General features: G+C 45.9%; 1 protein-coding gene across 1 annotated transcript in view; it reads right to left on the bottom strand.

Annotated features, from left to right (window-relative positions):
- The window catches only part of ANO2 (anoctamin 2), a 415,077-nt gene that overhangs the window by 43,653 nt on the left and 346,033 nt on the right, over positions 1 to 25,391 (bottom strand). The window contains exons 17-19 of the mRNA XM_075553136.1: positions 15,753 to 15,864; positions 13,810 to 13,867; positions 13,561 to 13,661 (exon numbers count right to left, since the gene is read on the bottom strand). Of these exons, the coding sequence (XP_075409251.1) occupies positions 13,561 to 13,661; positions 13,810 to 13,867; positions 15,753 to 15,864 (271 nt within the window). The remainder of the gene's footprint in view (positions 1 to 13,560; positions 13,662 to 13,809; positions 13,868 to 15,752; positions 15,865 to 25,391) is intronic.

Genomic DNA, 25,391 nt, shown 5'->3' with positions numbered 1-25,391 from the left:
ATTTATATACTAAGCCTTAGAGCTAGTGATTAAAAACATTGAAGTCCACCAACTTCTTCAGTCTGAAATTCATCAAACATGCAATCAAGATGCACTGATAATTATTGGCAATTGGAATGAAAGCGTTGGAAACAAAAATGAAGGGGTGGAAAATAAGGCCTGGGTGATTAAAATGAAGCTGTTGCTTGTAAGACAGATTGTGCAGGACCAACAACTGCTTCATTGCAAATACCTTTCTTCAGCCACATAAATGGTGGCTCTATGAATGGACATAATGAGATGGAATACACAGGAATAAAATTTATCACCTCTGTGGAAAGAGATATTAGAGTAGTCCAACATCCAAAACAAGCCAAGAGCCAAGCATGGAACAGACAATCAATTGCTGTTATAAATCCAGTTTGCAATTGAAAAAAATAAGCAAGTCCATGATTTGACCTTAATTATATCCTGCCTGAATTTCATGAACATCTCAAGAATAGATTTGACACCTTGAACACCAATGAGAGATGATCTGATGAGCTGTGGGATGACATCAGGAGCATCATACATGAAGAAAGTAACAGGTCAATAAAATGACAAGAAAGAAAAGATCCAAGTGGAGGCCAGACAATGCTCTGAAACTTGCTCTTGATTGTTTATTAGCTAAAGCAAATGGCAGAAATGACGAAGTAAAAAATAAATTAACAAAGCATTTCAAAGGGCAGCTCAAGAAGACAAAGTAATGTAATGAAATGCAGAAGGCCTTAAGTTAGAACGTCAAAGGATAAGAATATGCTCAATATATATCACGCTGACAGAATTGAAGAAAAGACCCAGGCCTTGAGTTGCAAATGTAGAAAGATTCGGTAGGCAAAATATTGAATGATGCAGGAAGCATCAAAAGATATATATAATATTATTCTGCGACTGACAGGGAAGGGCCTGAAAACCATAATGGTAAGTGCAGTTAGTCAATCACAAAAGGACAACTATTGCATAAATCCACTACTATAAGTAGAAACACCAATTAAACAAGCATTAAAGACCAATTCCCAAATAAAAGGGAAGAATATCTGCCATGAACCATACGACCCCCTCGCAATGTGAGCACTCATAAGAACCACCTCAAAAGAGGTGACCTCACATTGACTGGGGTCAGTCCTTCAAGAAGTGGGAAAAGGAAGAAGACCATCCAACATTGAGACAAGGCGCCAACAAAGCACCAGGCCCTCCACAGGAGTGAGAAGAGAACCTTAGTGGAAAATCAAGGTAAGACCAGGGGCGGGGAGCACTGACATTTCAGAGGACGTACTAATATTTCTAATGGCAGGTAAGGTGGGTAAATGGGGCGGAACAACCTCACATCAGGAAGGGACACTAAACAATAATTGGAGGGAACCTAAGGAGAGAATAAACCCAGTTCTATGTTTCTGGGTGACACTTTCAATGTTTACACCCAACCTTGGTCAACCATGCCTTGTACTAAGCATGAACTGAGCCTTAAACGGAACATGACATCCCCCAAGGGCCAGACCAGAAGGACCCAATGTGGAAGCCTATTTGAACCTCAAAACTACCTGCACCCTTGGACTTAGGACTGAAACACCCTAATTGGAGAAGGAGCAAGCAACAACTACCCCAAGATTGTGGAAATGGCAATCGTTGGATCTTGGGTGGAACCTCTGGCTTTAGTGAGTGTCCAAGGAAAGGGGACCCAGAACCACCACATGCTTAGTATTTCAATGTTCCCCTCGCATTAATATGACAGGTATGAATCTGCTAGGCAAGCATCTGCCCTTGTAGAAGTGGTATAGGAAACTTCCCCCTAGCACCAACACTCATGCTCAATGGAAACCCAGGTCAATCAATTAAGAAATCAATCTGTACAAAGCAACAACTCATGGACTGCAGCTCACAGTTGGACTATACGCACATAATCTTAAATTCTATGCCATTGGATAAATTATTGATGTTATCAAGGCAATTGCCTGATATGCCAGGCGATGATTGACAATGGTTTTTGTTTATTGTGTTTCCTTTTGGTTTGTTTGTTGGTTTGTTGTTGTTTTTGTTGGTTTGGGTTTTGTTTTGTTTTGTTATGACTTCCAAAGTAAACCAGAGTAGTTTGTAACTCATAAACATGAAGTTGAATTCTGGGTTCCCACTTAATTTTAGCCACAATCTTAGGATAGTGTCTGGGGTCTAAAAGGCTTATATTCAAACAAGCAGCCATTTAGTGAAGTGTCAACTAAAGTCACAACAAAGCAGCACACCAGCTTGTGTGATCCCAAGATGACAATAACAAAATTCAAATATGAGGAAGAAAAAACTATCAGAGCTTAAATTGTGAACACCCAATTTGTAGAAGGCCATGGTGCACAGTGGGACCCCAAAATCCCTCTGCAGAGTGTTTAGTTAGATTAAGCCTCTGGCAGATCCACCTCTAGCCACAGGTGAGGGACTCAAACAGTTTTACTACCAGATAGAGATTATTGTAAACTTGATTAAGGTGGATCAAATCCTGGCATAATAAGATACTGCTCCACTGACCTCCCTCTGCACCCAACCTGAATTTGCTCTTGGCTCAAATATTTCTTGCTGTTTTATGACAGAAATTTCATCTTTGGCTTTTTAAATAATGCTAGTGGTCTTTCTTTCTTACTCTTTCTTTTTACTTTTACCTCTACATTATTAATATTATTTTCTTATTTCGGTTTCATTTGGTTTTTGTTTCTGTTAGGTTTCCCAGTTAATGAAGCACAGAAGGAGTGGATGCACCGAGACAAGAACTGGTAAAGTGGTTTATCTGGGACAGGGGGCAGGGAGGCTGAGGGGGACTGGGAAGCAAACAATGGATACAGAGTGGGGGGGCACAAAGGAAAACTTCAAGGCTGATCATTAGGGAAGGTGGTCCCCTCTCGCCGTGCTTAGTCATTGCAAATGCTGCAAATCGTCTAACGAGCTTGACTCTCTGAAGAACCCTGCATCCGGGTGGCAGGAAGAAGACTGACTAATGCCTTGTGGCGGGTGGTGGCACACCTTGCTTGCCGAAAGCAGAGAGGACTTGAAGCTGTGGCAGATCCAGGCCTGCTGCTTTCAGGATGGATTATAACACCATGTAAAGAAAACCCACATCCTCACAACGGAACCAACAGACATCAGACAAAGTGGAGACGGATGGAAGGTGTCAAGGACTTCATTTCGCTTGGATCCATGATGAATGCTCGTGGAGGCAACAGTCAAGAAAGCAAATGACAAACATTTTTACTAGGCAAATCCACTGCACGAGACCTCTTTAAAATGTTGAAGAGCAAGGACGTTGCTTTGAAAATTAGGACGTGTCTGACCCAAGCCATGATAATTCCAATGGTATCACATGCGTGAGAAACTTTGACAGTGAATGAGGAAGACTGTAGGCGAATCTGATGCATTTGAATTATGGTGTTGGCAAAGAGTATTGAAAATAGTGTGGACTGCCAGAAAAACAAGCAAATATGTCTTCGAAGGGGTTCAGCCAGAATGCTCCGTAGAAGCGAGGATGATGCGACTGACATCTCACATACTTTGGGCATGTTATCAAAAGAAGCCAGGCCCTGGGAAAGGACATCCTGCTTGGTTAAGTAGAAAAAGGGCAGAGGCCCTCCCTGAAATGAACCAACGCGATGGTTTTATCCATGGGCTCACACTTAGCAGTTATGAGATGGCACAGAGCCTGGCAGGGCTTGGTTCCCTTGTTCATGGGGTCACTGTGAGCTGGGCTTGGTTCCCTTGTTCATGGGGTCACTGTGAGCTGGGCTTGGTTCCCTTGTTCATGGGGTCACTGTGAGCTGAGCTTGGTTCCCTTGTTCATGGGGTCACTGTGAGCTGGGCTTAGTTCCCTTGTTCATGGGGTCACTGTGAGCAGGGCTTGGTTCCCTTGCTCATGGAGTCACTGTGAGCTGGGCTTAGTTCCCTTGTTCATGGGGTCACTGTGAGCAGGGCTTGGTTCCCTTGCTCATGGGGTCACTGTGAGCTGGGCTTGGCTCCCTTGTTCATAGGGTCATGGTGAGCTGGGCTTGGCTCCTTTGCTCATGGGGTCACTGTGAGCTGGGCTTGGTTCCCTTGTTCATGGGGTCACTGTGAGCAGGGCTTGGTTCCCTTGTTCATGGGGTCACTGTGAGCAGGGCTTGGCTCCCTTGTTCATGGGGTCACTGTGAGCTGGGCTTGGCTCCCTTGTTCATGGGGTCACTGTGAGCTGGGCTTGGTTCCCTTGTTCATGGGGTCACTGTGAGCAGGGCTTGGTTCCCTTGTTCATGGGGTCACTGTGAGCAGGGCTTGGTTCCCTTGTTCATGGGGTCACTGTGAGCTGGAATCCACTTGGCAGGTACCAGAGACTAAAGGATGAAAGCGAGCCTTAAGCAATAAGGTAAGCTCATGGTAGTGGGGGTTCTGTATGCCTTTTATGGGTGGGGCTCAGGGTGGGGGATAATGGTAGCAGGGTCGGGGTGATAACAACATGAAGCAACATCATTTTGATATGTTTGGGACAGAGCATTCAGAAGACCGAGTGGGTTGTCCATGGGAGGTGGAGTAGCTTAAAGAATCTAAGGTGATTCTGAGGGGTCCCTGACTGTCTACAGGAACAGCAGACAAGGGACAATTTTAATGACGATGCCAAAGACAGGTGTTGACCCTGTTGAGGTTGAAGAGCATATGAGGCAGTAAGTTAAGCTAGGCAATAAAGGGAAGTATTGAACATGGCTCTTCTAGCCATAGCTTTTGTTACTCCCACCGGATAACCTCTGTTTCCCTGCGGGGTCTGGGTAACAAGGTCGTGGAAGAGTCTGGATTATCTGATGCAACTGCAAGTTGCTGGGTATAAAAGCAGCCAGATTTTTCTATCCGAACGAAAGAAGGCAGGAGCTTGTCCTTTAGAACCTGAGGTATCTGTGCAAAGAGCATCCTTGGTCCAGGTAAAAGGCTGGAGTCCACCCCGAGACAACTTGAAGGAACAGCTTGAATGATCTATTTCTGAAAAACAAACAGCCTCTGAAAACCTTACTCTGACAGACATGGTGTCCCACGAATAGGAGAAAGGTCACTGACAACTAGTGGACGGGAAAGAGCATTGAAAGGACAAGGGAGGAGCAGCCGTGGGAACAGAAGGCCCACTGTCACACTCCATGCCATGAAGACAACAGATACGAAGCCTCAGGACTCTGTGGCCAACAGTGTGACAGACTGTAGCTAAAGACCAGGAGAATAAAAATCCACAAATAATTCCTCCCAGCCCTCCACTCTCAGAAATTTCCTCCATAGATATCTCAGTGGCCATTTTAAAAAAGTAATCATAAAGAAAATCGCCTAGCCCGGGATTTAACAGGACTCCTGTATGTTGTATAACACACAGATGGGCCCTTTGGAAAGCTTCATATTATGATTCCGATCGTATGATGCACTCACTCGTTAAAATAACTCCTTTGAAGTTACCCCTTGTCCTATTCATCTGCTTTTATTCTGCACCCCCCCTTTTTAATGACAAGTCTCAAAAATTCTTCCTGGAAGGCTCAGACCTCTGCCTGTGTCCTACGGGTTTGTACAAGAACACGGGGATGATCTGTCATTCCTGGGGCCTCCCTGTGGTTGGACTGTGGGCCACCGGCCATTGCCTGCAGTCCTAGGGTCCAAACGCTTCTAGCTGCACTACAGAGGACAGGACTAAGTGGAACAACACATCAACCGCTGACCTGTGTATTCCCTTCCTGAACACTGGACAGGGCTGATAGTTGCTTCTTGAACTTCTAATCCATGGCCATACCCTACCAGGTTGAGGGATAACTCAATTCTTCTTGGCCAGTGATGGTTTTAGAGAGAGACTGCTTTATGTCTGGAAATGCAGTATCTATCATAGCTATGAGAAGGAAGCAGACGGTTGATGAAATTCTACGAGCTGAGCTCGAGGGTCTCTTGCAGCTATTTGGGGATATGACCTGGCTTTACTTTGAGTAGGCGTATGGGCAGGAGCAACGTTTAGCTAGTGGGAATATCAGTCTGTTTATCTGCTCTATTCCCCATCAAGTAAATCCAGAAGAATCGAGCATGTGAACAAAGTGACTTCTACCCTTTCACCAAGTGTTCAGCTCTCTGAGTGATGAAAGGCCCATTGCCAACGTCGCTTGAACAAATGCTAGCTAGCGCTACATTTGGGATAAAATTAAAGTGAGGAGTTGGGAGGGGGTGTGACATGTTTTAGGGGCACCGTGCAGTTTGAGTCCAAGGTTTATTTTGCTGGAACACATAAGGGAAAGGCAGAGTGTGTGTGGGCTGAGGAGCACCTTGCCAATGGGCTCGGATAATAAATAGCGCAAGATCAGATTCTGCCATGCTGCTCACCCTGCCTGAAGTCATTTCGAAAGGAGCTGCCTTTGAGAATTATCCTGGGGCCAGCGATGTGTACAAGCCTCCAGCTTCTCTCTGCAAAGCATATGCCACAACTGGGTCACGCTCCAGGAGCCTGGGGTTGCATGAGTGGGGCTAGTCCAGGGCCAGACCAGACATGCAAGCTTTGTCTAATATCATGTCCTCATTAGGCACAAAGCTGCCCTTAAAGAATGAATACCCCCAGCTTTATTGGATCCCTTTGAAACAGTTTATTTTTCCATCTCCAGTGTCATCTGCCAGTTCCAGGGTCACTGATTCAGGCCTAGCAAAAGTGGGATGAGTGGCTCCCTGGTAGGAGATGCCTGGAAGCAGACCAGGGTTCCATAGTGAACCTGGTTAGGGTTTCTGCAGGACTTGGGGAGAGGAGAGATGTAAGGAATTAATAAAACTTACACAGAGGACGAGAGGGAAGCTGTGCAGCCTTCTTGGACAGTAATGGAAGAGAGACTTGGCATTTAGGGTAAGTGCATGGTATCAAGGCCTTGTGAGTCATATCGTACAGTGGTTCAGGCAAGAGGTGGTGGTGGTCGAATCTAGGGCAATAGCAGGAGAGCTGTATTTGAGACATGCTTAACTCACTGCCATTGCATCTAGGCCGACTCACAGTGACCTTATAGGACAGGGTAGAACTGCCCCTGTGAGTTTTGTAGACAGTAACTCTTTATAAGAGCAGAAAGCTCCACCTTTCTCCCAAGGAGTGGCTGGTAGTTTAAAACTCTTGACCTTGCAGTTAGCAGTTCAACATGTAGCCAATTTGCCAACAGGGCTTCTGGGCCATGCTTAGGAAGCTGGATTAAGAAGATAGCAGTGAAGTATATACATGGGAAGTAAGGGGAAAGGCCCCAACACATGGGATTAAGAGTTGATCATGTTGTTCTGAAACAGTATTTCCAAAACAAAGGAAATATTCAACGGGCACTTCACATGAAGCCTTTAAAAGGTCTTGCACTTGGTCTTATATATCAATTTGGGGTTTGTTCATTTGTTTTACTCTTTCAATCCCTCTTAATGAAATCAAAGAGAAAGCTCAATCTGCCACAGACATGCCCTTAACTAATCTCCAAGGCTTGCAAAGAGAATGCAGATCTGATTGTAAGTGCTTTGGGTGACTATAAAGTCATTGGTCACTTAATACTGTTTTGTGCTTGTTTTATTCCTCTGACTGCTGTTTGCTATACATAGGAACTGTTACCCATAAATTGAAGCAATAAGTGAGTTGTCATAGGGGAAATTAATCTGCAAGTGGATGTTCAGTTAGATATGGAGGAAATTTGAAAAGTGATGGACAACGCTGAATGGGTGTTCTAAGGTACGACACGTTGCCTGCAAGGCAGAGGAGTTCTCAAGATGTTCAGTCGTGTTATGTGCCCACCACATGCGCACGTATAAAGAATCAAATGAAAGCTTTGCATCAGGGCCAAGATAAATTATAACTCCCTGGCTTACAAGGATCCTGGTAGGAACACAGTGTAGCGCTTGTCTGCTAACTGAAAGTTTGGCAGTTCCAACACACCCAGGGGCTCTGGAGAAGAACCCTAAGGATCTGCTTTCATAATGTTTACAGTCAAGAAAAGCCTAGGAGATATTTCTCATAGGTCCATCCCATGGAGTCCCTATAAGTAGAATACTGACTCAACTGCACCCAACAACAATAATCTAAAGGGTAATGATTCACTGGCATTGAACAATTACAATTTTGGAAACCCACAGGGACAGTTCTATCCTGCCCTAGAGAGTCTCCATGAGTCGGAATTGACTCCATGGCAGTGAGTTTTTGAGGGGAAAATGTGACATCTCTGAAAATACTTAAGAACAATGCTGTACCCAAAATCTGTCTTAGGGCACACGACAGAAGCCAAACAACAGTGATCCTGACTTGGCCTCCTCAATCTCAATGCCTGGACTTGCAAGACACACCAAGTGTCCCTGCAAGCAAAGAAACCAGGGATGCTAAGTAAGACCGTGGCAACCTGGAACTGTCAGAGAAAGGCTTTTTCTCAGATGTCTGTATTTTCTGGAGCATTGATCCAGGGTGGTTTGTTCCCTCACCAGGGTGGATAGAAATCCTCCTGGAATAATTCTCCCAGGGTCCCAGCGTGAGCTTAGTATAAAGCTTGACTTGAAACTTCAATCCGTTGGCTCCCAAATCTTGGTCCTGCAGAGTCTCGCTGCTCTCACCAAGGTGTTAAAAAAGGACTAAGACTGATATTTACAGTTTACCTGGATGATCCTCCCTGGCAGGCAAGAGGTATCTGAGCTGTGTCGTGTGTGAGGAGAGTGCCAATACTTGAACTCTCAATTGGAAGGCTCTAATTTATTGAGAAAACTCACTACCACTCACTGCCATCCTAACTCATGGATCCCGGTGGGTTTTTGAGACTGTAACTGTTTCCTGGAATAGAAAGCCCAGTCTTTCCCCCACAGCGCCGCTGGTGGTTTTGAACTGTCTGCCGACCAACAGCACCCAGTGACAACAAAAATCTGGCTTACAAATAAAGGGCTCTAAATAGAGGATGGAAAATCCAGTAATCATAATCATCATGCTCTCGTATGACCAAATACAATCTGTAGAAGGAGAAGAAACTTTGGAGATAGAAGATCCTAGGGTTTGGTAGAATTTGTACTCTGTGTCCCTGAATTTAACTACTGCAGCATGCACATAACTTAATGCCCTGAAATGTATAGATAATCACATTGTATATGTCCTCTAGCACACTGGAAAAGGAAAAGAGGATAATCTTTGGAAAGAGAAATAGCTGTCCTTGAATAACCAGGGACCACCGTCACTCAATAGCAGAGAGGTCCCTGGGTAGCTAGAACTGAAGGGAACCTTAGAATTGAACAGAAGCTCATCATTTTTTAAGAGATGAAGACAGTGGTACTTACAGAAATGACTGCCCACAGCTTTGTGAATTGCTATGCAATTGCCATCAATTAAAGTGTAGCATATGAAACACATATCAAGCATAAACATGAAAATTTAGCCTTCAAGGCAAACAGCCATGTGTTAACTTCATCTGTTATGGAGCTGATGGAGTTGATGGGTGGGGAACGTGCCAACACACTGTCCAAACATATGCCTGAGTTCTTGCTACTCTCATATTCTATAAAAGGTTTCTGAGTCTGGGTGAATGGGCCAAGTGGTAGATCAGATGCCCAGGGATGAAACAAAATGGGCTTCTTCTGGCCATAAACATGTCTATCTAGAGCGGAATGCTTATAGAATAAGAATGTTCTGAAGGACAGGTGTCCTTTTCAGATGTTTGAAGGGAATGGCTTTTTTTTTTTTTTGTAAGAGGGAGTGGAAGGGACGACGGTCTTATAAGCTTCAAAAAGGCCAGATGTGGCCTTGATACCATCTGCATATGCTCCTATGTTTGTCCATAGCAAATGCTTTCTCTAAGATGGTAAGCTCCTGGAGAGGAGGAGCCATCTGTTTCACTAGCTTTGCTTCACTATCACGGAGTGACTTTTAATCAAAAAACAGGGAACTAGGCAAAGTTTCAGAGGGTTGAGATTCTCAAGACGGATGATTTCTTGACTGATGTCTAGAGATTGATTTAATCAGGGAGGTAGAACAAGCTGCCCATACGTACGAGTTCCTTCCAATCCTTCTCCAGGGAAAGCATGGATCATCTGAAGTTGTTCCAGCATGTGGACATACAAAGAATCTAAATATTCAGCTCAAAAAAACTGTGAGTGATGGCGAGAACTTTTCTGAAGACGGGTGGCAAGTGTCACGAGGGAATGTTGAGGGCTCTCATTCCTTGAAGTGGGGATCTGATCAAAAGGGTTTTATTTCCAGGCAAACTCAACTGCCTCCATGAGAATGTCAGTCCTGTATACGAGTTTCCCAGAAAGATGAAAGAATAGCTTCCCCCGGGAATCTTTCAGGCAGCTAAGGGTCCCTTCAAGGAAGCAGGTGTGGCTGGCATCATTGTACATGGAGAATAGAATTAAACCATATAGCCATTAATGACTCCATCCAGCCTGACAAAAAGAATACTTTAGCAGCCTGCTCAGCAGATGTAGGAGGAGGAATTGTGGCCTTTGCCATTACTTTGATTTCCCCCAGAACTTTGGTCAAGGACATGCCATCCATCTGAGCCTCTTCTATCCACAGCACTTCCTGGGCCATAAGTAACCATGATAAGACTTGAGTCAGTCTCTTGTCGAAGTAGGGCATTATTTCTTTAGATGGAAATCATCGGAGACCATTTCTTAGCCATGATGGTAGCAGCTCTGTCTGAAGACAAAAACTTTAGAATAAACCCTTCTACTTATGCAGACTTCTTTAACTTCTCCAAAACTCCAGTCAACCTTGAGGGGACACCCCACCCCCTGGCCGAAAACAAAACAAAATGGAATTGTGCTGGGCAGAGCAGAGCTTTATAGTACGTGTTTTCCCCACAAGGCGAGCGTCAAGCAACTTGCTCTGAGTTAGTGCACCCAGTGGCATCATCTGAGAAGGTTCTCTCTAGTCACAGTGAATTTTTTTTATAAAAGCAGTTTCGTTCAAACCTTGTTGTTTCTGATGGCCAATCTAAGAGAACAGCATGGGGCTGTGAAATTTTGTTTCCTGCTTGGGAAAATGCCACAGAAACTGTTATGATGTTAAACACAGCTTACAAGGACAGCACTTTGCGAAAAACTCAAGTGTATGAGTGGTTTTCTCATTTCCAAAAAGGTGAAATGTCGATTGATGACGGACCTTATTCTGGACATCCATCAACTTCCAAAATGGATGAAAACGTTGACTCATGGTGCATTTGGAGTACAGCCCACCAAGTTAGACTGTTAATCAAGCTTTCTATTCAGAGGTTCTGAAAAGATTGTGTACCGGTGTGCAACAAAGAAAGCCTGATGTGCGGCAGATGTCGGCCTGGTTTTGCCACCACGACCGTGCATCTGCTCATGCAGCTACCTCAGTGCACCACATTTTGGCAAAAAACACAATCATGCCTCTCTTGCCCTGACTCACCTAATCTTGCTCCATGTTACCTCTTTTTGTTTCTACAAAGGAAGAGGGGCATGAAAGGACAGCGATTTGATCATGTAGAAGAGGTGAAGAAAAAATATTTGAGAGAGATGCTGTCAGCCATCCAAATAGATGAGTTTGAAAAATGTTTCCACAAATGGAATGGAATTGCAGATCTGACAAATGTATTAAGTATAATGAATGGAGAGGACTTTGAAGGTGAGAAGGTTGTCTTGCCAAAAAAAATTTAAATATATAGCTTTGAAAAAAAAGTTGGGGTTTTTTTTGGGGGGGTGGGGACGGTTGGCTACCTCCTCGTATTCTGAAATGTGGCAGAATTTTGGGCACATAGAGAGTACCCAATGCTATGAAGTCTATTTCATCTCCCAAACTAAAAATCTAGGCTTTGGGAAGGCAAGAGCCATTTCATACATTTTCTCTTCATTTAATTGCATACAAGTTTTGTGCAAAGGCTGAAAGCAAAAACACCAGAGCTTGACAGTGCTTTGCTGTAGTTTTGTTTTGAGAAAGTTTCTTTTGTGTACAATTCTCATCCTTAAAAAAATTGCGAACCTCACACGTATGGAGTAAATTCTGACTCATAGTGATTGTATGGGACAGGGTAGATTGTCCCTGTGGCTTTCTGAGACTGTAATTGATTATGGGAGTAGAAAGCCTTATCTTTCTCCCACAGAGAGGCTGGCCCTTTTGAACTGCTGACCTTGCAGTTAGCAGCCCACTGTGTAACTTACTGCTTTGTCACCAGGTCCATTTGTCTCAGCGTCTATCTTAGTCTCAGCATCTCAGCGTCTATCCATTTGTCTCAGCGTCTATCTTAGTCCATCCTATCCTTTAAGACCTAGCCAAAGGTCTCACTCACTGCTATCAAAACAATTCCGACTCAGAGCAACCCTGTGGGTTTCTGAGACTGTAACTCCTTACAGGAGTAGAACGTCTTGTCTTTCTCCCTTGGAGCAGCAGGTAGTTTCGAACTGCTGTCAGCAGCCCAGTGCACAACCACTATGCCCACCAGAGCTCCTTGACCAAAAGATAGAGCTAATGATGCTCTTAGTTATGTCGTTTCAGGGTCTGGCCCTCTGGTCCTTAAAGAATAGTCCATTAGTCACTTAATATTCTTATATAAATTCCTTTGCACTGCTTTTTAAAAAAAACCAGAGTGGATTCTAATATTTACATCTAAGAACCTTGGCCAATAATACCACCAACTATATTTGGAAAGAAAGGGATTAAAAAGTGTATTTAAGGACTAATCAAAACCATTAATATAATATGGTTAGTGAATCTCTAAAGAGGGGATCCCTAACTCAAAGGGATCTATTAACTGAATTTCAAAATAATCAATATTGCAAGGTGTTTACAAAGAACTCTAGACCTGAAGCAAATTGTCCACCCTGCCTCCCTTATCTAAACTAGCCCCACCCCAACCCCTTGCCAGCCTTCGTCCTGATCATCTTGCTGTTCCCTGGCTCTTTGGGATTAAGCTGGCCATAGACAGGGCCTAAAATAAAGACTTATTTAAAACCAAAAGGTAGTTGAAAGGAAAGACAGAGGGGCTGCATTTTCTTTCTATTCTATTGGTAGAGTTTCGCTCATTCCATCTTCTTTTCTTAGCCCAGTGCATGAGTCATTGTGTATTTTGATGACAATCTCAATACAAAAATCTGATGAGATGATGTAAAACAATGAGGAATGGAGGAGAGAGAATCCACACGAAAACAATACATTTATCAACAATTCATCCATCCCCTCTTAAAACTATATAAACTAGTTTAGTCTCAGGGGATTTTCTAAACAATTTCATGATCTTCAAACTTGAATATTCAGCTGCCTACTATTTTGCCGGCTCCCCTTTCATGGATTCACTGGGAAGACATGATATTGTAGACTCACACTTAGTCAGAGAGAATCTGACACCGAGCTCTGGCCCTTACTGGGTATGCTCACTTACAGAACCACGTGGCTCACCTTTCTGAGTCTTAAATATCACACTCCCATTGACACCTAAGAACTATGGGAGGTTGCCTGCCCGATAAGGAAAATCATTGGCAGGTGGACAGAGAGGTGAGTAATTGAGCTATCTCAGAAGAGGAGAGGCCATTGAATGCCTGGTCAAAGCCGGGCATTGCTGGCAGCAAAGGGGAAGCGAGCGCACTACGTACGGGACTCCAATCTCAAAGATGTTGTTCTGGATCAGCTGCTTCCCCAACATGATGATGCTGAGTTGAATGCAGAGCTCCATGAGGCAGCCCCCTGGAGCACACTGAGGGAGGAAAAGAAGAGGCTGTTGGACCAAGCGGAGCTGACAGCAGCAAGGGTGCAAACTCAGCTAGGTTGGGGGTCAGGAAGAGGACGGGAGGATGCACCTACAAACCACTAGCCAAGCATGAAACAACAATGAGCGGACTTGCCTCTTCCATTCGGTAACCATCAAACACGTAGACATAGCTCCCAGGCCTGCCCACAAACCTGAAACAAAGAAATGTAGGAAGAGTTAGGGAGAGAGAGAGAATGCCCGGACTGCTTGAAAGCGTACATCCTGGGTGGGCTACACATCCCCTTACCCTGTATATCCTCCTCGGCTGCACTGGGCAGAATGGGCATCAAATCACCCAAGGCAGGAGTTCACAGTCTGACACTGAGCTAGGAATCACCTTTACCACGTAGGGTTCACTTCTTTATCTGGTCAACCCCCAGGCCATTAGGGCTGAGTGGTCAGGGTTAGAGGCTGGGTTTGGTGGAGAACTGGACAGGATACATGTGTACATATATGTGCATGCACAGGTATGTGGTATGATGACCTCTGAACCTAAATGCAAGGACGTTGGAATTTCCATAACTGTACTGTCTGTGCATCTCTCTCCTTCTATTCGTGTCAGCACTGAGTTCTGATCAAAACTCCTTAGTGAAGACTTCTGTTTTCCCAGGAAACAACAAGCTAGAGTTCACTATGGTGGAGAAGATCCCTGGAATCGATGCAAGGGGCTTAAGTGGAGAGCAAATGCCTTGAGAATGATTGGGGCAGGGAATGTATGGATGTGCTTTATACAATTGATGTATGTATATGTATGGATTGTGGTAAGAGTTGTATGAGTCCCTAATAAAATGTAAAAGAAAAGAGAAAAAAATGATTAGGGCAAAGACTGTACAGATGTGCTTTATACAATTGATGTATGTATATGTATGAACTGTGAAAAGAATTGTATGAGCCCCAATAAATTGTTAAAATAAAATAAATAAAATAAATAAAAGAAAAAATAAATAAAAGAAAAGATGAACCTATAAGTCTAGAGGTTCTAAAACAAAAATAAACAATTCTACACCAAGAGAAAAAAAAAAAGAAGTCTTCACTTCTTACTGGAAACATTCAACGGAATGAAAAAAGACCGCCACGTTTCTCTTCTAAGTAGAATTTATTCAGGATAAGAAGAGTGAGAAGGTGGGGAGAGGAAAGAATTAAACCATCATCATAGAACCAGCCAACAAGCCAGAGGGCTCTACTTTCTTGATAGGTCACCCCCTTGAAATACACCCATCAATTTGAGACTCAGCTTAAGTCTCTCCTTTTCTATGAAGTCCTCTTGCTGTCTGTTCATGATTTAGTGGCCCCTAACATTTTATTTACATGTCTTATCATAGCACTTTTTACAGATTATATCATGCTATTTCCAAGACTACTTCTTGCAGCTAGCCATCCCTTTCTCTAAGGGTTGGGGTCCTGGTTCTTGCCTGGAACGTCATAGCTGTATGTTCACAAGTTGCTATTGACATAGTGCCTTGTTAGAAAACACCAGAGAGCTATATACTCTCTTGTTACTGAGACAGTCTTGCTATGATTTCAGTAGAGCCAAGGGCAGAGGTTCTGGGAAGGTGGGTTGTGGTTTGGGTCACAGAGTTACAAGAAATCATCAAGTGTGGACTCTGATAGCCCTTGCTGTCTGTCTGAAAGTCTTGTAGTTCTAGGGATGCATTCCTGGCATAATTAGCAGATGTCTCCTAGAGCCTCTCCTATTAGGTAGCCAACTAATCTCACCATAAAGAACACTTAGCAGAAATGAATTTGCATCTAGACAGAAGAGCCACTGGTAAAACATGAAATTCCCTCCTGTCTTGTTTACAAAATTGGGAGACACAAATTCTTCTCAGACCCTACCTCAGGGCCCAGAACCAAATCCCTATACAGTTTCCCTGGGTGTCAAAATCTGGAGGCGTTAATTCAGAATTATTTTGTGCTAACATTTCTGCTGGGGTGAGTACCAGGTGATTAAAAACCTGGGGTAGGGAACTGAGGATGTGAGTTGGGCCCAGACTCAGGGCCAAATTGGCTTTCCACGGATGCTGTCATGATACTCACCTCCCTTTGAAAAAGGCCACGTAGAAGATGGGGGAGTAGGCATTGACGAACTTCAGCAAGAATGCTTTGAGTATCAGGCGCTCCTCGAAAGCCTGCTCTGTTTTGGGAACCTCTGTAAGACGAGAGGAAAGCTGATGAGGCGGAGAGAGGGGTGTCACACTTCTCTAGAGCTGGGACCCTATGACTTGAATGGCTGTCCCCGACTTAACTCAGGGCAGGGAACCGAGAGATCATCTCTCTGGTCCATTAGCTTTGAAGTCACCTGGAAGGCCCCCCAAACTAGTATAGTGGGCCTTACACATTAGGTTGCTAACCACAAAGGCAGCAGTTCAAAACCACCAGCCACCCTGAGGGATAGAGGTGATCCTTTCTGCTCCCATAAAGATTTACAGCCTGGGAACCCCACAAGGGCCATTGTAGTCTGTCCTGTATGGTTACTTTGAGTATGAATCAATTCAATGGCAGTGAATTTGGATTTTGGTTTTGATTTTGTTTTTATGAAACTACAGATGGCCAAGAGTGAAACTTAGTCCTTACAACTCCCTCCTCTCTCCACTTGGGGAGCGGCACTTCTACTCTGTCTTCTGGGGTCACTGTGACTCCCAATGGACTCGGTGGGAGTGAGCATGAGTGAAGTCCAATTGGGCAGTGGTTTCTCACCCTTACTTCCTCCCAAGGAGTCCGCTTTTCCCTTTGACAAATCAAAGAGGCCTAACGGAAGAAGGTTCTTCGATGGCCAAAGACGTCAATGGAGGCAACGATCTTTCTAAAGGAGCGTGGCCCTGCTTCACATCGTTTCCTCCTATGTCCAATGGGAAGGCATCCATCTGCTTGTGCTCTGGGCAGGCTGTCACATTTTGTTGTCATGCATTCGAATGACAAGGGACAGTCAGGCAAGATGAGTGAAACCATTATAGCTTGAACCAAACACCTCTGAATTTTTTTTTTTTAGTCATTTTATTAGGAGCTCATACAACTCTGATCACAGTCCATCCATTCATCCGTTGTGTGGCAAGCACATTTATACATTTGTTGCCCTCATCAATCTCAAAACATTTGCTTTCTCCTTGAGCCCTTGGAATGAGCTCATTTACCCCTCCCTCTCTACTCCCCCCTCCCTCATGAACCCTTGATAATTTATAAATTATTATTATTTTGTCATATCTTACACTGTCCAACATCTCCTTTCACCCATTTTTTTGTTGTCCGTCCTCCAGGGAGAAGGTTATATATAGATCCTTGTAATCAGTTCCCCCTTCATACCCCACCCTCCCTCCACCCTCGTGGTATTGCCACACTCACGACTGGTCCTGAAGGGATCATCTGTCCTGGATTCCATGTTTCCAGTTCCTATCTGTACCCAAGTATATCCTCTGGTCTAGCCAGATTTGTAAGGTAGAATTAGGATCATGATAGTGGGGAGGGTGGGGAGGAAGCATTTAGGAACTAGAGGAAAGTTGTATATTTCATCGTTGCTCTACTGCACCCTGACTGGCTCATCTCCTCCCTGAAACCCATAAGGGGATGTCCAGTTGCCTACAGATGGGCTTTGGCCTCTTCTGAGAGATTCATGGCACAGTCTGATAATGGGCTGAGCACATGGACTTAAGTGCCAAGGCCATACCAGCCAACGGGTTCTGGGTGCAGACGTGAGACAGGTTGTGTAGCCTCTCTGATCTAGTTTCCCCCACAGCACAGTGAGCCCAGACGGAGTTGGTTGTACATTCTGGAACACAATCTCCAGTAGGAGGAGATAAGGCTGCTGGCAGTGACGACAGACTGCTCTTATGGGCGCTTCACTGCTGGTCTTCCCTACAGGGCACAGTGTCCATGTGAAGACCCTCCCCTCAGCCCGGAAGAGGCTCTGGGCTGGCCTTGTCAGCTGCAGAGTCAAGGTCTCCGAGGCAGAGGGGGGTCTCTGGGTGGAAACAGTGACTTCTGAGGGGATCTGGTTGGTAAGTGAATTCCAAAGCAGAAGTTGGCTCAGACCATTATGATGGTCATTTCTCTGGAACTCCAAAGGAGTAATCTGATAGATCATTTCATTTTTATTTATTTATTATGACTTTTTTTTTAAGCCTATAAACAGTTCATGGTCTGTGTGTTGGCCTTTACAAGTGTTTTCCAGTCAAATCTGATGGGGTGCCACACTCTTGTCTCCCAAGTCTGTTTTTGGTATTCCCCGGGCGTTTCATCACTCTGCTCCCCCTGCTGCATGCCCTCAGTGGCTCGCCCCAGTGTGATGGGCCAGACCGTGCACTGTTCCTGAACTGTGTCTCCAGTGCTGTCCCCCATAGCGTCATGGTTCAGTGATAGATCTTTTTAAAGGAAAATTGTGGGGCTTATTATAAATGAGCGTAGGGAAAACTGAAAACTGCATTTGTGAGAAAGAAGTCAGGAAATTGTTTTCCGTCACAGGTTCATTCTTTGAGGGCAGTGGTTCAACCTTCCTCATGCAGTGACCCTCTCATACAGTTCCTCATGTCGTGGTGACCCACAACCATAACATTATTTTTGTTGCTACTCCATCATTGTCATTTTGCTACTGTTATGAATCTGGCAACCCCTGTGAAAAGGGGTCGCGACCCACAGGTTGAGAACTGCTATTCTAGGGAATTAAGGCTGTCCCACACGAATTTCACTGGCAAACCTTCTCCCATCCACCTTGCAGCCCTGATCTTGCCATGTAAGGCTTTCCTTCTTCCCCAAACTCAAAGAACACCAAACAGCATGGCTTGAGCAGACGTGCTGTGTCGATGCTGAGCAAACCTCCATGGAGCATGGAGCCTATGATGCATGAGGAAGAAAGGGCTGTTCTACGTTACAAAAATCCACCCACAAAAGCCATGTGGATCACAAATGATGGCGAAGGACCAGGCAGCATTTCCTTCCATCGCATATGGGCTCCCCGGAATCAGGGGCCCACTCCACAGTAGCTAACAACAAGTGTCATCACGTAGGGCAGTCATCACAGACAAATCACTGCCCCACTCCCAACAGCAGATTGGGGCTTTCTGCAGTGAGGTGTCAGTGGACACGTCCAACCTCCCGGGAGTCAGAGGGTAATTCCCTTGTTGATGACCAGCCATCTTCTACTAATCAATGGTGCATGTGGCTAGTAGGTGCCCTTGGTGGTACACAGCTCAGGCAGTTTCATCATGACAGCTCTTGTCCCAACGCCCCAGGAATCCAGAGCCCAAGCTTCTGGAGTCATTCCAGGTGACTTTGGCAGTAGCATTGCCTTCTAGGGAATCTGGAGACATCATTGGAATTCTATGGAAAAGCCTACAATGATCTCCCTCAGCTGGTAGAGGGAATGGTGGGTTTTCCCCCCTCTCTGGCACACATGGGGAAGGGTACACACACACACACACACACACACACACACACACACACGATCAAAGACCTAGGCAACCTCAGACGAGGGTAGACCCCACTTCTACTTCATTGTTTCTCAAGATGACCAGTGTATAGCAGGTGGTACTCACTATTTATGGCTCACGTGGCTCTCTGAGTGACTTGTTCTTCGCTTGATTTATGTTAGCTAAAGGCCCTTAGAGCTTCAACCTCTAATGCCTCTCCCCTCCCTGCTGCAGATCTAGCCCCAACAAAGAAGGCCGTGTCCCTTCCTCTCAGAGTGATTTACACCTACTAGGACCTCACTGGGCTGAGGATTCCACATCCCCTTCTTGCACCTGAGTCTTATTCCCCTTGACTAAAGAAATTGACTCTGAGGTCCCAGTGGCACTGCCTACCATTAATTTCTAATGTAATTTCTTTACATTTCAAGATCTCAAGAGAACTCTGAACCCGCATCTGATGCTTAATCTTATCACTTTCCTTGCCCCATGCTTGCCTTGCCCCTCTCCCGTACAATTTGGATGGGGGTTTATAGGACAAACACACCAGAAAAATGCATCCAGGCAGATCCCAACTGTTGACAGATGCACATCACACTGCAAATGTATTCGATGAATGAAGGAATAATAGGAAATGCTATCATTTGGAACAGTGAAAAACTACTAATGTACTAATAACTTCCTGTCACTTTCCAAGGAAGACAAATCCTAAGCAGGGACCTTTGTTTGTCGACCAGGGTTCTAGGTGAGAAGACAAAGAGAGGAGCAGTCAAAAGAGAGTATAATTCCCTGACCTAAGATATGGAGGGATATTGGAATGAGATAGAGGGTCCAGGAAAGGCTGGAGCCAGATGGGGGCTCCGGAGAAGGATTAGAAGCAGCAGGCATTGCGGAAGGAGAGCTCAAGACACTGAGTAGAAATCTCCCCAGCATCTGCTGGGCACTGCGCAGGACCTCTCTGCCTTCCACAGACTCTCCAGTAAATATACAACAAGACCTGCTTTTCTTTTTTTCCTCCTTCTTCATCTCCTTCTTCGTCTCCTTCTCCTCCTCCTCCTCCTCCTCCTCCTCTTCCTCCTCCTCCTCCTCTTCCTCCTCCTCCTCCTCCTCCTCCTCCTTCTTCTTCTTCTTCTAAATGCTTGAAGAATTCCGGATTTGTTCCTGGGGGGAATGCTGAAGGATTACTTCAAGATGAACCCAAGGTCAAAAACTGAATGACATGTCTGGATTGCAAAGGAGAGAAATTAAGATAGAAGAAAATGGAGAGGTAGGAGGGTAGAGGCATAAGGATAGAAAGAATAAGAATAAGAATAAGAGCAAAGTAGAAAGAAAGAAAAAAAGAAAGAAAGAAAGAAAGAAAGAAAGAAAGAAAGAAAGAAAGAAAGAAAGAAGTGGAGGAAGACAGAATGTGTCCAGTGGAATCCAGGCCTCTACGGATCCAAAACAATGGTAACTTCACTACATTTTGTCTGTGACCTTCAAATGTCTTTGGGTAAGAAAACAGGCAACAACAACAACAAGAATGCCTTCTGAAAAAAAAAACACATTTAGTCCGGTTTGAGTCTGGAAATTGGGAAAACTTAGCCCATCAATGAGGCTGGGAAGGGATGGAGGGTGATGTTTGGGTGACATGTGTCTTTGGTTTTCTCCTATAGTCCCCTTTGAACTGTGTGTCCTCAGATCCCCCAAGCCCTACGGGAATTTCCTCCGAGTTCTCTGGAGAGGGGGTCTGTCCTTTCAGAGCTCTCTGCTCCCAATGGAAATGAACGCTTCCTTTCCTCTTTACTGATTAAATCATGGGTCTGTGTTTTATTTATTAGTTTTGTTTCTAAAAATGGCTCTGTGCTTGTGCGTCTAGGGCCATGCGCCACCATAAACAATGGGCGCTTCCAATAAACCATCCAGATCCACTTGCTAGGCCACTCAATCAGCTGGAGATGCTCTGTGGGCTGGATGTGCATGCGCTGTGGAGCCTTCTGGAGAAGGAGGGCCCTGGAGAACAGCTCCATGGAAGGGAGACAAGGTGGGAGTGGGCGAGGGAGGGAGAGACATGGGAGTGTGTGGGAGAGGCACTGGGGAGCCTGAAGGAAGGGTGAACTCCAAAGCCCTGGGGCTCCAGTTTGTCTGGTTTGGTTCATGTGGCACAGACTCCTAGAACTGAGAAGATGGAACAAGCTCTTCCTAGTTCCTCCAGAGCCCGCTTGGTTCCTTTGAGGCAACCTGCACTTCAGACCAGAGGGGAGGGTATTCTCACAAGACACAAACCCTGAGAGTCATCTGAATCTGATCCCTGACAGGAAATGGCCCAGGCCTGTGCTTCACAAGATCCCATCTGAATTACCTTTACATGCCAATTGCTATTGGGATGCAAAGAAGAGCAGAGAAAAGAGAAGTGGGGGGCAGCTCCTCTCTAATCAGATGCTCCTATAATCCTACCATTCACAGCCAGCCCCCACCCCCACCCCGCCCCAGCTTACTGAGTGGACAATTGCCAGTTTCTCACACTCCCAATCCATTGGAGTAGATTTCCACCTGAGAGTAGACCCCATCTCTGGTCAGAAAAGACTATAAAATAAAGCTCCTCTGCAGAGCGATTACCCACCCGGCCTTTTCTTTCAAGTGCGTTGGGAAGCAGCCCTGGCAGAAGGTGGTTGAAGGGCTGGGCTGCTAACTGAAGGATCGATGGGAGAAATACATGCAGCAGTCTGACTCCGTGAAGATTTACAGGTCAGAAACCCTGTGGGGCAAGTCTCCTGTGTCCTGCAGGGTCACTATGAGTTGGGATTGACTTGAGGGCGGTGGGGTTTGGGTTCATGTGTCATGAAAAAATATGAGAGCAAATGACCCAGCTGTAAACGGCCTTGAAAAATAATTAGTGTGAAAGCCTGAGTTAGTCCCAGGGGGCCAGCTTAGGACTGAGTCCCCAGAGCTCGCGTCCTAATCGAACGGAAGGCACACGGCTGGCAAGAGCATGCTTGCTGCAGAATCTGGATTTTGGAGTGGCAGGTCCTCTAAACTGATTACCAGCGCCCCCCAAAAAAATCCTGCCAGTAGCTACATAAAGATGGTGACAGGACAAGGGGACAATGGGAGCTGGGCATGTGTGCGTTGTCACTAGCAGCACCAATGAAGGGCCTCTCAGGCAGGCACGGGAGCCCGAACCTGTGCTGCTGAGGCAGTGGGCAGAGGTGGCCCTCCCTGCCCCTCCTCGGGGTCCTTAGATGAAGTCTTTGCCCACAGCAATGCTTTCTGACAGCCCAACCATCTGGTCTTCCCTCTGTTTTTGTGTGGGAGTGTGGGTGTGGGGCTGGCGGCTCGGCCTCCCCTCCTTCCGTGTATGTGATGTTGTTGCCTTGTTTGTCCCCTGGGGAGAAAATTCCCAGCCAGCTGCGGGATGGGGCAGTCAGGGTACTGCCGCCTGAGGGCGCTGGGAGCACCAGAAGTGCAGGTCCTGGGCCAGGGTGCCTGAGATACTCCTGTGGCCCCGTGGCTTAGTAGCAAAGCCACTCCACCCCGATGGCCTGCATGGAACTGTTGTCTCTAGGAAAGAGGACCTGAGTCTTGACTGTGCTGGATCATGACCTTGCTCGTGGTACTAGTATCTTGGAGCATCCTATTTTAAAGAGAGGGGGAAATAACAATCAAACCCCTAGCCAGGGAGGGGCAAGTGGCACGAAGGAGAGACAGAGAGCGAGTGGAAACGTGAAAGTCCCAAGCTCTGTTGCTGCCAATCCATCATGAGAACTCCCGAGTCAGGGTGACCGAGAGCAGGCCCCCGAGACAGGCACTGGCATGGTCTCCCCACTGACTTATTGTGAAGATGCTCACCCATGAGAAAGGCAGCAATGAGAAGAAAACAAGGGGACATGCCTTGTCGCTGGCCACTGAGGTTCCCGTGACATCAGTGGGCCATCCATTCCGGCACACACAGGAGGCCCACATGCCGGCCGGGTGGAGGGATGGAGCCCTTCCACCTTCGTTCCCGTTAGACAGCTCCAAGGGGATGTTAAGTCTATCTCACCTTTTCCATCATGTTTGACTTTGTTCATTCAAGACATCTCGACTGACTTATCATGTACCAGGTGTTAGGCTCTGCCATTATAGTCTAGAAGGGGAGGGTGGGCAGATAAGCATATTTCTGAGAGCAGTTAAGGATTACGGCGATAGGAGCAAGAGAAGACAAGAGGGGTAAGGGCAACATTTCCGTAACCGTGGTGAGGAAAGCCATGTGAGGAGGTGAGCTCCAAACTGACAGCTGGGGGGAAAAGAAGGCGCAGAGCTGGAGAATATTCCGGAGAGTGAGGGTGGTCAGAACAAAGGCCTGAGGCAGGAGGGACCAGGGATGTACAAGGAAAAGATAGGTCCAAGTTTCTGAAGCATTCTGAGTAAGGAGAAAGAATTACTCACCCATCACTGTCAAGTCCATTCTAACTCATAGCAACCCTATGGGACAGAAAGAACTGCCCCCATTGAGTGTCCAAGGCTGTGCACCTTCATGGAAACAGATGACCACATCTTTGTCCCGTGGAGTCACTAGTGGGTTGAAATCACTAATGTTTGGGTTAGCAGCTTAGTACTTAACCACTGTGCCACCAGGGCTTTGTGAAGACAAAGTGTGTGTGTGTGGGGGGGGGGTTGGGGAGGTTTAGAGGGGTAGTGAATTTGAGAAAGAGGCTGGAGGTAGTTAGCGTGGGCCACTGGAAGGAATTTAGATTTGTTGGAAGTTCATAGGAAGCCACCTTGAAGCTCTGCGAGTAAAGGGAGAGATGAAGCTCCCATGTAAAGGCTCACAGAGAGGGAACTGCAGGGAGCAGAAAAGTTATGGCAGAGGGATACAAGTGTGCTGTGCTTGTTCAGACCGAAGACGAGCATTCAGGATCGAACTTGTGAAACATGGCTAGATTGGTTCAAGGTTGAATGAACAATATTTGCTTAGATTGGGTTGGAAAGGTGTGAAGTTCAGGTTTGACTTTGAGCCTCTGGATAAGTAGTGGTGCCATTGACTGAGAAAAGAAGAATGGGGAGAATTCAATACAGAACATAGCAAATCCTCCATCCCTCTTGGCTTGTGTCCTCCCTGAAGTGTACCCCAAAGGGTATGAAGCATTACAGCGATTAAGAACCATCCCCCCCAAAGCACCTGACCAGTTTTGAAGACTCTGAATCTCAAACAAGTCAATGTCTCAATGTCAAGGTTGGAGTGGGTGGTTTCCCGAGTCCTTCTGGCCTTCTGTCATCTGTGATACAATTCACCAGACTGAGAGAAGAACTGAGGAGGCTCAGGTGCCCCTGATCCAAGTCATAGTATTTTCCATCAGCTCACAGGCACGTGAACGTTGGGCAATGGATAAGGAAAGCCAAAGAAGATTGGATGCCTTTGAATTCTGATACGAGCAAAAAGTGGGGAAAGCATCATTGGCTGCCAGAAGAACAAACAAGCCTGCCTTGGAAGAAGTATAGACCGAATGTTCCTTGGAAGAGTGAATGGCAAGACTGGCTCTCACGTACTTTGGACATGTTGTAAGCAGGGACCAGACGCGGAACAAGGACATCGTGCTTGGTTCAGTAGAAGGAGAGGGGAAAGGAGGAAGACCACCAAGGGAGATGGACTGGTGTCACATAGCAACTGTGAATGTGGTGTAGCACCGGGCAGTGTTCCGTTCTGCTCCACACAGGCCACGACGGGTTAGAACTGACTCAATGGCAGCTAATAGCAGGGCTGTCCCTTACTGCCGGCATCTTCCCAGATCCATGGATTTCCCCTCTCCACGGCTTGATATTCTGATCCCTGACATGGTACCTCCCCAGAACAGCTTCCTTAAGCATTTGTCTTGAGGACTGAGTGGGATCCTGCCCGGAAAGTGCCAAGGGGAGTGTAAGACCCCAAGTGTTTGCCTGTACTACTGCGAAGCAAGGCCCTTGATTAGAGATCTGCTTTGTACATGCATTCCCTCTTCTTACCTGAAGAAGGTGCCAACGAGTGAGTTTAACGTCCCTGACAGAGGTCTCTTGGAAGGTAAGCAATGGGAACACTGGCATTCCTAAGGGGATGGACCTTTAAAAGGATGGTCAGGGCCTTTGAAGTCACCGTGGGTGGCCTCCTACAGAAGGGACATTCAAGAGGGTGTATTGAGATCTGTTGTATTTTGTTGGTTTGAAGAGGCAAGCTGTATGCTCTACGGTGGATTTGCAGAGAGAAGGGTGTCATAGGTCCTGGGTCACTGCAAGGGGTGGGCATCCTGGTGTGATGGGTGGATAAGAGTATATCCTGAAAGACTCA

This window comes from Tenrec ecaudatus, chromosome 6, assembly GCF_050624435.1.
Source record: "Tenrec ecaudatus isolate mTenEca1 chromosome 6, mTenEca1.hap1, whole genome shotgun sequence".
Classification (NCBI taxonomy): domain Eukaryota; kingdom Metazoa; phylum Chordata; class Mammalia; order Afrosoricida; family Tenrecidae; genus Tenrec; species Tenrec ecaudatus.
This window is presented reverse-complemented; position numbering and strand designations above follow the sequence as displayed.